The sequence below is a fragment of the Sinocyclocheilus grahami genome, unplaced genomic scaffold (genome assembly GCF_001515645.1).
Source record: "Sinocyclocheilus grahami isolate Dianchi unplaced genomic scaffold, SAMN03320097.WGS_v1.1 scaffold703.1, whole genome shotgun sequence".
Classification (NCBI taxonomy): Eukaryota; Metazoa; Chordata; class Actinopteri; order Cypriniformes; family Cyprinidae; genus Sinocyclocheilus; species Sinocyclocheilus grahami.
The window spans coordinates 292,323-305,604 of NW_015505882.1; the positions used below are offsets into that span (position 1 = coordinate 292,323).

General features: G+C 38.8%; 1 protein-coding gene across 2 annotated transcripts in view; it reads left to right on the forward strand.

Annotated features, from left to right (window-relative positions):
* osbpl2b (oxysterol binding protein-like 2b) overlaps positions 1-13,282 on the forward strand; it is a 23,199-nt gene that overhangs the window by 3,918 nt on the left and 5,999 nt on the right. Inside the window, exons 1-9 of one of the 2 annotated variants that reach the window (XM_016243875.1) lie at positions 5,949-6,031; positions 6,149-6,290; positions 7,452-7,575; positions 7,810-7,885; positions 8,616-8,750; positions 8,965-9,062; positions 9,244-9,426; positions 9,816-9,923; positions 10,019-10,108. In XM_016243875.1, coding sequence (XP_016099361.1) covers positions 6,254-6,290; positions 7,452-7,575; positions 7,810-7,885; positions 8,616-8,750; positions 8,965-9,062; positions 9,244-9,426; positions 9,816-9,923; positions 10,019-10,108 — 851 coding nt within the window. In that variant the 5' untranslated portion in view covers positions 5,949-6,031; positions 6,149-6,253. Of the gene's footprint in view, positions 1-5,948; positions 6,032-6,148; positions 6,291-7,451; positions 7,576-7,809; positions 7,886-8,615; positions 8,751-8,964; positions 9,063-9,243; positions 9,427-9,815; positions 9,924-10,018; positions 10,109-13,282 lie in introns of those variants that run through there. The other variant, XM_016243876.1, reaches the window with a different exon arrangement.

Consider the following 13,282-nt stretch of genomic DNA (forward strand, 5'->3'; position numbering starts at 1 on the left):
CATATACAAATTAGGGCTGGCACAATAAATCAATGCATCATGATCAGGCTCGTAACTAGAGATGCACCGATTGCAATTTTCTTGTCCGTTTCCGATTTTTTTTTTTTGTTAGTGAGATCTGCCGATTCCGATTTTCTTTCTAAGAACTATAATTGACAGCATATACAAACAAAAATCTACTTCAACGCAAAGTTTTATTTTGATAAAAAAAACACAAGTAAAAAGTCAGCTGTCGCGTTTGTCATAAAGCCCTTTGTGTTCAGACACCAATGAGACCAGCAGCTCTACTATGCATCTTCTTGGTCTTCTTACTTCCTCTTCGTCGTTAGGTATCAATGTGTGCTCACAAAGAAGAGTGCTTTTGCGTTCAGCTGAGTAATATAAGTGGTTAAATGTACTTGCACATCGGCTTTTATGCTTTTATGATGCGATATTAATGTAAACACAGCCCACTGTGAACATCCTTGTAATTCGCTTCAACCTTTTCAAACTTTATGAATGATTATTTTAGGTTTAAATGGTGCATGTGTAAGGAACTGGAAGCAAGCAGAATACGGCAATTTCTAAAGCACGCAGTGCCATCTGCTGTTAAAAACTAAGCTCAGAATCGATTCAAGAGAGAATCGTGATGCCTTCGGAAAATCGCAGAATAATTTCACGATTCCCGATGCATGGATTTCTTGTCCCAGCCCTAATACGAACACACACTTACTTTTTTTCAAAGCAAACAAATTATTTACATAATAAAATAAATTATTAAACATGAAATTTCCCCCAATCTGGACTAAGTTACAGACCGTTGTTCTGTCACTTAAACAACTCCCAAAATAAAGTGCTCTGTGACTGGAAAGAGGTAGAAATAACAATTAACTGAAAACGAGTGGCTGTATATAACAAAATAGATGTCATTACTCACTGTGTTTATAAATTGTCATTTTTTTCCCTAACCTTATTAAATGTCATCTTTCACATCAAATTCTTACATTGTTTCAATTAATTCAGTTAGAATAATATGAAACTGTAGAGGATACCATTCCGATGAAATCCGTATCAACAAACTCCATCTTTCCACTGCAGGAAACACAGAAGCTGCATCTAAAGTGGCATATATTTACACAGACTGTTTGATGAAGCCGAGGTGCCATAAATGCATTTACACCGCAAAATTGTAAATGCATAAATAATTTCATAAGATTAATTATTATTATTTTAAATAATTGAACATACAAATAAGAAATGTTGGCAAAAATGCAATGATAATTTTAAATACGAAAACAAACCACCAGTAGCAAATTACCGTTTTAAGTCATTTAGTCATTCATTCAACTGATTCGTTCAAAAGGCTGATTCATTCAGAAACGAGGCAAGTGACTGTCTTTATGAATGGGTTACTGAATCATTGACTCACTGGATTCGTTCAAAAATGTGGATTCATTCAGTAACGAAACGCCGCTGTGTGTTGATGGGAGACACGCAACAGTTCTGCTGTGGCTTTGATTGGAACTATTTTCGTTCGCCAAATTGAGCAAAAACAGTCAATATTGTGTCTAAAATGTTAGTCACTTAATTTTAACTTCTTGTTTATTGAACTACTATTGTATAAACCGCATATGCATCCACAGTATGCATCTATAACTTTCTGCGAGTTATTTTGTGTGTGCTGTTGAGCTCATTTGTTTTGATTTCTGCATGAGTCTCTCTCTCACTCCGACAGGCTGTGCGAGCCTCATCTGGAACATCAATACAGATGTCGCTGTTTACACTGAATGCAATAAAATCTGAATAGTTTTCAAGCAAAACATTTTGGTGGCCAAGTTTACGCATGTAAAATTCTCTCTCGGCCTGGGACGATCATGCAGAAAATTGGCTAATTCTGGTTTCTTGCCGCCGGTCGATCGGTGCATGTCTAATTTTTAGACTCATTTATGTCGCTGTTTACACTGAATGCAATAAAATCTGAATCGTTTTCAAGCAAAACATTTTGGTGGCCAAGTTTCAGTGCTTCCGTAGTTATTTTTGTTATTGACATTTTAATCAGGCTTCTTGTCCAGTTTACGCATGTAAAATTCTCTCTCGGCCTGGGACGATCATGCAGAAAATTGGCTAATTCTGGTTTCTTGCCGCCGGTCGATCGGTGCATGTCTAATTTTTAGACTCATTTTTATTACAAACACGCAGCTTTTCACTTCACAAGTAGTTCATTGATTGACTGGAGTGGTGTGGATTACTTGTGGATTATATTGATGTTTTTATCAGCTGTTTGGACTCTTAGTGTAACGGCACCCATTCACTGCAGTGGATCCATTGGTGAACAAGTGTAATGTTAAATTTTTTTTCTATCTACATCTTTTTGAGCAAATTAAAATTTTGGGGTGAACTATTCCTTTAAGAATTTAAGCCACTTTTTTACCATGTTTAAATACTTTCAGATACATTCAATCTAATAAATGCACAATAAATACTGCAGATTTACCCCCGGAAAAGTGCAGAAAACCAGCTGATTCTGCCCGGGCCTCCTTATGGCCAAATAATTTCTGTCAACCCTTCGTTTCCCAAATTTCATTTCTATCCCCTGGTTCAGCCGAACAGGATTCTATTCAAATGTGACAGGACCTGATAGGGTGCTGGATCTCGTAAGACCCAGGCTTCTCATTACTGCACCTGAGTCTTTATTTTTCACGCAGACATAGTGCGTGATTATCGGTTGCCACGGCACCCATATTCGGTCGTCTCTGATTTCGTTCCTCTTGCTCCCGGGAACAGATCAGAGATCATTACTCTAGCACAACACTGTGTCTCAGGGGATGGCTGAGACGTCTGTGTTATTTTAACATTCCAGCTGATTGCAGAACACTTGTTTTCCCATGTAGGTGAAAGTGCATCAGAGATAATGTATCAGATTCTGTTGAAAACCTTGGGCAATGCCGTCTCTCGCTTTGTCTATCGTCTTTGATTTCAGAGCACTGATGGTGTCTCCTGTTGACCCTTTGGTTATTTTGACATTGACTCTAATGTGGATTTAAGGGGATAGTTCACCCAAAGATCTAATTTCTGTTATTTTATGCTCATTCTTATTTAAAATACGAATGACTTTCTCTCTTTAATGGAACACAAAAGACTGATCTAATTCCCTTTCAACTCAAACTCACAATATCACCTCTATAATCCGGTCACCATGGTGAACAGCCCTCTAGAGGCAATAATTATCAGTGAAAAACCTTTTCGGTCTTTTTGTCCGAGCTGTCATATGACTTATATAGTACGCAAATCCAGTAAATTATTCAGAATTTCTCCTATATATATTTGCAGATACATGCACACATTTTTTTCTTCTTACCCAGACCAATCAACCACTGGAAAAACTCTCTCTATATAGGATGCAAATATATTAAATTTCTTTTCAATTTAGTATTCATTTATGCTATGTAATGCCTTGTCACCAAATAAAGTTGTATATGGAAAAATGTTCCTATTATGTTAAATGGAAGTAAGAAAGTCATACATGTTTGGAAGAACATGAGGGTGAGTAAATGTCAATGTTGACAGAACTTTTTTTTTTAGGTGAACTATCCCTTTAAGATAACATCCCACACCATCACATCCCTTTTCTTCTTTGAAGCCTGACTCTGCATTTTTTGAAAAACAGTTAATGTTAAGAGTTGGTCTGACTGTGACAGAGACAGCTGAAAGTTGTCTTCCACGCTGCAGTTACTCATTTCCTACTCTCTGATTTACTCACGAGTCGTCTGTGTGGCCTGACCCCTGACATTTTCTCTTTAAAGGGGTCATATTATGCTTTTTTTAAAGATCATTATTTGGTGTAACAGAATATGTTGACATGCTTTAATGTTCAAAAAACACATTCTTTTTTCAAATACTGTACATTATTGTAGGTCCTCTATGCCCCGCCTCTCTCAAACGCTTCGTTTTCTACAAAACTCATCGGTCTGACAAGCGCAGTCTGCTCTGATTGGCCAGCTGACCCAGTGCATTGTGATTGGCCGAACACCGCAAGCACTCGTCGGCAATGTAACGTCCCTTATCATAAACGCGAGCGTGTCTCTCTCTCTCTCTCTCTCACACTCACACACACACACACACACGATGTACATAACTCCGCATTTGAACAGTCAGTAGCAAATACTTAAACTCCTCTCCTAGGTTCACGAAACAGTCGTCCATAAAATGCATTGCTGTTCTGTTGTAAGTAATCTTAAAGATTGCTAAATGCATCTACTTTCGGAAGGCCAAATAAAGTGCTTTTGCTTTCGCCTAGAAACACACAGCGTCTCCCTGACATGGCTGTTTCAACACTAACTGCGGTTACTGAAACCATGCCTTCTTTCTTTGCCTGCACAATTGGGCGGCATTATGCAAATATTGCCACATAGTGAGGTAGATATGTGGGGGCGTGTTAGAACGAGCCATTTTAAGGGGGCGTGGCAGAGTCTTAACTTTGATAAAGAATATCTCTTTGGTTTTGAGACTTTAGTCTTTGCAACTTCAGGGATCTTATCTATGCACAATCAGCTTGTAACACTCCAAAGAGAAAGGAAAACTTGAAATCGCATCATATGACCCCTTTAAAGACTCACAAATAACCTTGACCTGCACTGAAAAAAACTATTCCCAATTGAAAACAAGCATCACGTGATTTGGGTAATCAGAAACCAATTAGGCCTTGCAAAGTGGTTGAGATGCTTTTGAATAGCTGTTTGAAACTTGAAAAACTTGGAACAATGAGTTGATTCATACGTGCAAGGAAAATAGATTTTTAATATCATCTGAATTTAAAAATCCAGTGATATTTGACCCCATAATGTTTAATCAAACTTGATCTTCTAGGGGAACTGTCAGACTTCTCCAATCTTTTAGTCCACTTTAACCATGCACCTTTTTTAAAATTGACTGCAAGCTCGCGTTCATCTTTGAGTACAACAGCCATATGTCAAAATTCATTCAACAACCGATGGATGGAACACAATAAAGAAGTCCTTGCCCCATTCACAGATGTACGTCACCAGGTGGAAAAGATCTGTTGCTTTTTCCGTTTCAATTGCAACCGTTTATTCAGAATTCACTGAAACTTTTAACATTGACTGACCAGTTGTTGGTAGATTTTGGAACCATTACATGAGTGACATACTACTTCTGTTAATTAGTCTGATATACCAGTATATTGTTACATTTTTAGCGTGTTGCTAAGGTGTTGTTGGTGGTTAGTTACTTGAAGATTCTCTGGTCTCTACTTCAGTGTCAGTCAGTCTGCTGGTTTTCTTTTTGTCCGTCAGATTGCTTGCAAGAATAAAGCACACCTATTCCCAGAAGATTCACAATTTGAGGTGTCATTCACAATCAATACAAGGGTAACGGGCCCTAACCCTAATTATGAGCAGTAGTAATAGTGACCCTTGCCTTGGCAAACACTACTATTGAATTGTCAAGGTATTTTGTGTAGTGCTTTCAAACGTATTTCCTAATATTGCAGATTGGTTGGTTGAAGAAAGAAGTGTAGCAGTGAAGGACTCTTCAGTACTACTTGATTTGTCTTTGCTTTTCAGTTTTCACATTACTTAAAGACTTAAGAGTTGTCCTGGGGCTGTAATAAAACTGCTCTCCAGTAGTTTGTGTTTGGGAAATTCGTTGAGCATAAATGCCAACCTACTAGAACAGCCCAGGAAAGACATTCAGCAAGCTTTCTTTAATTAACTCCGCAATTGCTACATAAAGTTGTGTAGCTGGCTAATAGACTTTAACCATGCTAGAAGGCAGCGTTCCCTCAGGTCTCGTCTAGACTGTGATAAGGCTGTCCCGTATGCGTCACAGTACAGGTCTGTTTGTCAGGTTACACTCTTTGGAAGTAGCCAGTCCAAAGTTCAGTTCTAAATCAAATGTGTTCCTGCATACAAGCCCATGGGAGGAGACCCACACTGGCTCCACCTCTCGTTTCAAGAGTGGCCGGCTAGTTTCAGTCAAACATGACGGATGAATGGGTGCATAAATTTAGACTCTAAGATCATTAGAGGAACAGGTGAATGATGGGATTTTTGTCCACTTCATTTCATCACTTTCATTAAATGGACTCTAAGGTGCACCATTGAGTTGTTTTCTTGTTTGTGAATCTCGTTTTGACTTTTTGTCTCCACAGGTGTCTCTGTTTTGGACGTGGTTGTTTTAACAAGTCTCTAGAAACAAGAAAAGGCAAAGAGAGACCATGTTTTAGAGACCCCGTGTTGGCAGCCAATTCTCTACAATGAACAATGAAGACGAGTTCTTTGATGCCGTCACAGGTGAGACATTTTAAATGGCATGTGATGGTAGAGCTGCTACAAAAAAATAACCAATAGTATGTTTAGTATTTAATAAATTGTCCTTTTACGTCAATTCTCACTGCTTTTTTTGCAACTGTTTAGCATTGTAATCACAGACATTGTGCACATAATTGTAGTGGTGATGAATGGATATTTGAGACAAAAAGGTACCTCTAAAATTTTAAATCCTGAAGGAAATTACGTTGAACTACTTGATTCGTGATCAGAAGTTGTTTGTAACGGCACCTCTGTGATACAAGCCCGTCTGGAGCTGTCGCATGTCATGAAAACATTGCCATTCTCTCAGCACTATCTGACTCCACACACAGCAGCATTAAACAGCTGTGTTTTCTGAGGATGATCTCATTTGTCCCCTATTGTGAGTGTTTTGGCCACTGTTGATTTTGGCCTTCAGTCTTGTGTTTATGACAGAGTGGCCGCAACGAAGCGTGCCGTTCTGGTGTCGGCTTACCACAGTCTGTTGATGGCTTCAATTATGTAGTGCTGTGTTCAGATGGTCTGATGTCTTCTGTCATTGCTGAGGTGAAATTAGATGAATATAATATAATGAATAAATAAACAAGGCAATACAACTTTGGCATGTCATTGTGCTGAGCTCCTGAAGCCTGATATCAGCAGAATATCTCATATCAGATGGTACAAAATGTTGGATTTTATACCATGTTATTAAATAGGTCCATAGTTAATAGTTGCATGTTGATATCAGGTGTACAGAAGATATTTGGTGAGGTCTAATGCATTTAATTTTTTTAAGGGAAATATCAATGACTATATCAGCTGTCAGCCAATATATATTTATAAGGGGCTGCTCAATTTAGGGAAAAAAAAAACTTTAATTACTATTTTTCAGACAAATATTGTGAGGAAAAAAATCCAGGTTTGCTGTGCCTGTTTGTATAGGTAAAATGTGAATAAAAACTATTAATAAAAAAAACTGTTAACAATTAATTGTGCAACCCTAATTTGATATATTTTATGTAATTTATTTTGTAGAGTAACTTGTTTATTTATTTTGAACATTCGTTTAAGCAGTATACTTTTTCTGTATCGTATTTCGAAAATACTTTGCTTGTAGACGTGCGTCTGTCTTTGTAAATGAGATGTGCTTGTGTGTCCCAGGCTTGGATTCAGACGAGTCGTGTGAAGGCACATCAGAAGCCAGTTTTAAAGATGCTGTAGTGTATGCCGGCGCTCAGAAGAACAATGGAGCGGTTCCTCTGGAGAACGGAATTAAGAAGCACAGGTAGAGCCAGATTCCAGCGCTGTGACCCATATCCTCCTTTATCATGCTCTTTGTCTCTGCCTTTAATCTTTCTCCCTCTCTTTTGTTTTTCTAGGTTTTTATTGTTCTTCTTATCTTTATAGTTCATTCTCGTTCATTTATAATCTGCACATCTGCATAGTTCTACATGTTGGTACACTTAAGAGATGTGTGTGCATGTTTATGAATGGGGAAACCATTCTTCTGCTCTCTTAGGTCGTCTCTTCCTGGCCCCATGTTCTCCAGGAATGATTTTAGCATATGGAGCATTCTCAAGAAATGTATTGGACTGGTAAGGATAAATAAATAATTTTAGCAGCAAGTTTAGCATAATGTTAATTATCTTATTTTTGTGGAATATTTCAGTGATTATCTTTCGGTGAACCTCATAATTTTCTTTAATTCATGTGCCCTCGTAATCTTCAAACAAAAACATTAACATCCCCTCCCCCTCGAAACGGTACCTGTTCTCTGATGACGTGTGCCCAGCGTGAGAAGGGGTCAGTAATAATCCCTCGCCTCCAGCAGCTGGCACTCACATAAGAACACAGCAATTAGCAAACGACAGTGGCCCAATCAATTCCTGATGGACCAAATCAAGCCCTGTGGTTCTTTTTCTCATTCGAGAGGGTGAAATCTTCGAAATCCAAATCCTCGAAAGTCCTCTCTGATCGATCTCTTAGTCCGTCATTTTCAGCTGTAAATTGTACATGCAGTCACATTTCACTGTTCAAGATGACGTCAAGCTGACAGTTTAACTTTTTTAAAACCGTATCTCAGGATGCTCTCTATTCATTTACACTCCATCCAGCTGGTTTTTCATTCAAGAATGTGTGTTGGGGCCCCTTAAAGAACATGTCTGGACACTGTCTATTGGACATAGCCCTATAGCAGTGTACGTTATGCAGGGTTTCCTTAAGAACTACTACTCAACTAGTTTGAAAATGTGAAGTTTTGCACAACTCGTGAAGTTGTAGTGGTGTTTGGTCCTGCTCAGCCTGTTTGCTGGTGCTGTTTTCTAGGAGCTGTCCAAGATCACCATGCCCATTGTGTTCAACGAGCCCCTGAGCTTTCTACAGAGAATCTCTGAGTATATGGAGCACACATACCTTATCCAGAAAGCCTGCTCACAGTCCGACTCTATACAGAGGATGCAGGTGAGACCACACACTCCTCTTAAAGGCAGATTGTTGAGCTTGGACTTTCTAATTAGTGTATAATTTCAGTATAAGCTAGGGCTGGGTTAATATCAAGATTAATCAATGAAGTCATAACATTTACTGCGATACTCAGTGCTAGTATATGCTGTGCAGTTTACTAGTATTACAAACCGGCCTTTAATACTGCATGTTTTTCTGTCTTTCTTTTAAGACGGTAGCTGCCTTCGCTGTGTCTGCAGTAGCTTCTCAGTGGGATAGAACTGGAAAACCTTTCAACCCGCTTTTAGGAGAAACCTACGAACTCACACGGTAAAGACACATCAGCAGAGTGTTTTATAACAAACTATGCTGATAAGATTTGAGGATGTTGTTAAATGTGGGTTTGATCAAAATTGCACTGGAGGGAAACTGGTGTCTGTCATTTATGTAACTATACTTCTCCTTCCCCTAAATGCTTCCTTCCTCTTCTCTTGTTGTCTTCTCTTCTCAGGGAGGATCAGGGTTTCAGACTGATCTCAGAGCAGGTGAGTCACCATCCGCCAATCAGTGCGTTTCACACTGAGAGTCTGACAGGTGACTTTGTGTTCCACGGCTCCATCTACCCCAAACTCAAGTTCTGGGGCAAAAGTGTGGAGGCAGAGCCTAAAGGGACCATCACGCTAGAGCTTCACAAGTGAGTGTGCCATCTTTATGTGCACACACATGTACAGGCCCTGATAGAGATATTCCCTGATATGTTTGTTTTTTTTGGTTTGGTTTGGTTTTGCCTTTTGTTTGTTCTTGTTTTGCTTTGGTTTTTGTTGTTTTGGGGATTTTTGTTTGGAGCTTTTTTTCATTTTTTGTACTGTTTTGTTTGATATTACATTTTTAATGTAGCTAATGGTGTTTTTTGTGAGCTTTCTTGCTGTTAATGTGTTCATGAAAAGGTTTATTGATTATGTGAGTGAGATTTTCCTTGGATGAGTCAGTGGTATCCTGGTTGGATTTTAGAGCAAAGGGTTCTGGGGTTGCCGAGTAACTGCCTGCTCACATGCTTGTGTGTGTGTGTGTTTATCCTCACAGGCATAAAGAGGCATACACATGGACGAACCCTTTCTGCTGTGTACACAATATAATTCTTGGTAAACTGTGGATTGAACAGTACGGCACTGTAGAAATTGTCAACCACAGGTAAAACCAGACTGTTCCGTTTTTATTACCCATCTATTCTATTGTGAATTCACATGGATATCTTTGAATGATTCATGTGATGTGTAATTGGTTAGTACTGGAGAGAAGTGTGTGCTGAACTTTAAACCCTGTGGGATGTTTGGAAAGGAGCTGCACAGAGTTGAAGGTTACATCCAGGATAAGAGGTGAGATCCTGACTCGCTTGATTTAAATTAGAAAACTGTTGCAGTTTTTATACTAACACCTAGCAGCATGGATAAAGCTTTACATAAAAGAGCAAATGTTTTTATTATAGAAATGCTCTATTTGCACTCAGTCTCGATTCATTTATTGTGTGAGTGCGACTGTCCAATAAAATAATTGTTACTTGGATATGGTCAGGGGCGTAAATTTCGTCTAACAGTAGGGGGGGACAATAAACAAAACATTTCTCAAGAGCAATTTTTGAAGGGAAAACACAGAATATAACAGCTAAAATTGTACTTGTTAGGAAAAGTTTACACCGAAGTAAGCCTTACAACTATTAGTGTAACAGGGAGACCGTGCCAAATTAGACAACTTCAAGCTGTTGTGGTCGTGCCGCAACAGCGGTCGTGTCTGTTGTAGACATTACTATCCATTAAACGGGTAACGTTATTATTGCTAACATAGCGGACTCATCGAAAAATTCATCGGCATCATCTGTATTAAAGAGAAAATAATCACTTAATTCGATGTTTAAGTGCATAAAATAGCCTTGACATCCTTGGAGTTCCACAACTATTGACTTTGTTCTCGCTCACCGGACTTGTTTGTGTGTGTGTGTGTAGGTGATGCAGGGTTTCCAGGTTTTCGCAAAAAAAAAAAACACCCATTTGCTACTCAAATCTAGCCCAATCGCATTTCGAGGGAGGTTCCCCGGGAAAAAATTAAATAAAATCACGTTCTGGGGGGTAAAACGCATGTTTTTTGGCAGGGTTCCTCTGGTTTGCATGCATTATTGTGGTCGCTTCAACCCGCGGACATTAAAAACAACCCGCGTCAACAGTGTTAAACCACGGACTTGGCAACACTGAGGTGATGTAAAAGAGGAAAGCAGGTATTTGGACCATAGCACTGTGAGGCAAGGGAGGGGGAGACTCAAAATGTTTCTAAACTTAAAACGCATTTTTGCCCCGTTTGTGTTGTTTTACTACTTACAAAGTTATTTAAAGTAAAAAAAGTTATTTACAATACACAGCATGGTGGTTTTTAATAATATTTTTAGGAGGGGGGGGGGCAACCCTCAGATGGGGGGGTCCTGTCCCCCCCCGGGATTTCCACCTATGGATTTGGTAGCAATATTCATCTGGTCAAATGAGGTGACCCGTTCCATGTACATTTGTATTTTTTTTATATTGGGATACTGACATGAATGAAGTCATGCGTACAATTAATTTCTTTGTGTAACTTTTTTTTAATGATGGAACAATGATGACCTTTAAGATTTTAAAGTTTAGAAAACCGACACCTTTGATACCCGTGACATTAGGCACTGAGTTAATAATTAAGGTGCGATTAAATGACTGGAGGTGCTAGGCCATGTACAGTTGGTTATAGATGTTTGTAATCTACTGCAGTATCCAGCTGTAAGCAGTATCAAGAATGGGATCAAATGTGTGCCAATGTCCTGTCCTAGTCATCGCTTCTCATTTGCATAATGTAAGCTCTTTAAAGGCTGTTGTTGCCTTAAATGGCTAATTCTGATAAAAAAATTAACTATTTGCTTTTTTCTTTCTTGTGTTCTTAGACTTACAGGGTAAAACTATTCTGAGATACAGTGCACAGCATAAATGAGTACACCCCCTCTGAATAAATATAAAAGATGTATTTTCTTAATGATCACTAATATAATTCATGGAAAGATGGCAAAATTTAAACATATTAAACATATACATAATAAAAACCACAAAATATATGCCAATATTTTCTGTAAGATAAGTAAATTAGCCAATTTTGTTTAAATGAAGGATTGCAGAAATGAGTACACACTAGATTTAATTCAGAAAATTTATAATATTCTAGTACTTAGTATGTCCTCCAGAACTTAAAGTATACTTCTCTGACACTTCTTGGGTGTACAAGTTCATGACAAATTTTCACATCTGTCCTGTTTAACTCCTGGAGGACGACCTCCTTAAATGCCCTGGTCTTTAATGGGGAGTGTTGCTCAGCTCGTCACTACAGAATCCCCCACAGCAGCTCAAGAGTGTTAAGACTGTGTGAAATACGTGTCCACTGAAGGATTTTCACCTTGGGAGAATGAATATATTCATTGTCATGCTGAAAAAATGCCCAATAATGCAGGGAATGAGGGGAGGGTAGCATCTTCTGTTTCAAGTTTTTTTTTATTACATCACACAGTGGTGTGTGAATTCAAGCCAGCGTTGATAAAGCACAACTCCCTCACACCTTCAGCACTCATTCATCCCTATATAAAAGCTTTACTACCACTGAACGTCACTGTGGGTACCAAGCACTTCTCTCCGTACTCCTGCTCTAGCAACACCAGAACATTTTGAATGCTTTTGGATCTGAAATGATTGACTTGGTCTCTTGAGACCAGAGTATGGATTCCCAGAAGTCTCTATTTTGTAAATATGGGCCCTGGAAGAGGTTAAATGAGTTTATTGAGCTTTGGCTACAGTAGGTAATTCTAGTGGTGACAACAACCATGCATGTCACTTCTGCAGGCTGCGTCGATAAAGTGTCACTCTTTTAATAGCTTTTGCCGGCTCTGAGACACTTGCATGTTATTTCTCCGTCTCTTTTTCTAGCAAAAATTCACTCATCACTAAATGAAAACTTAAAGGTGACATATCATGAAAATCTGACTTTTCCAGGTTTTAAGTGCTGTAATCAGGTCCCTGGTGCATCTACCAACCAAGGAAACGTTAAAAAGATTAACCCAATCACTTTGTTTTGGTAAACCTTTTTCTGCAAGCCCCTGAGAAAAGGAGCACGTCTGATTTCGCTCCCTTGGTGACGTGGCAAAGGGATCTAAATATAATATTACCGCCCCTTAATCTGTAAGTTTCCACCCACGGCTCCATCATTTTGATTTTGCAAGCGACAAGGGTGTACCAGCTCTAATGCCATGGTGAAAGTTTGAGCAAAACATGCTAACTGTTCTGTCTTTAGCTGCACAGACGAGCACAGAACAATATTTAGAGTCCCAGCCTCAGAGGAGACAAAAGTGAATTTATTGATTTATTTAGGCTACTGTATGTTGCTGCTGCCACACAGATCTAAAATAAACAAGCAATTTATTTCCCAGCTGTTTACCTTCACAGACATAACCCACTGTTTTTGTAACTCGTGTGTGTTTTTAAAGTAAACTT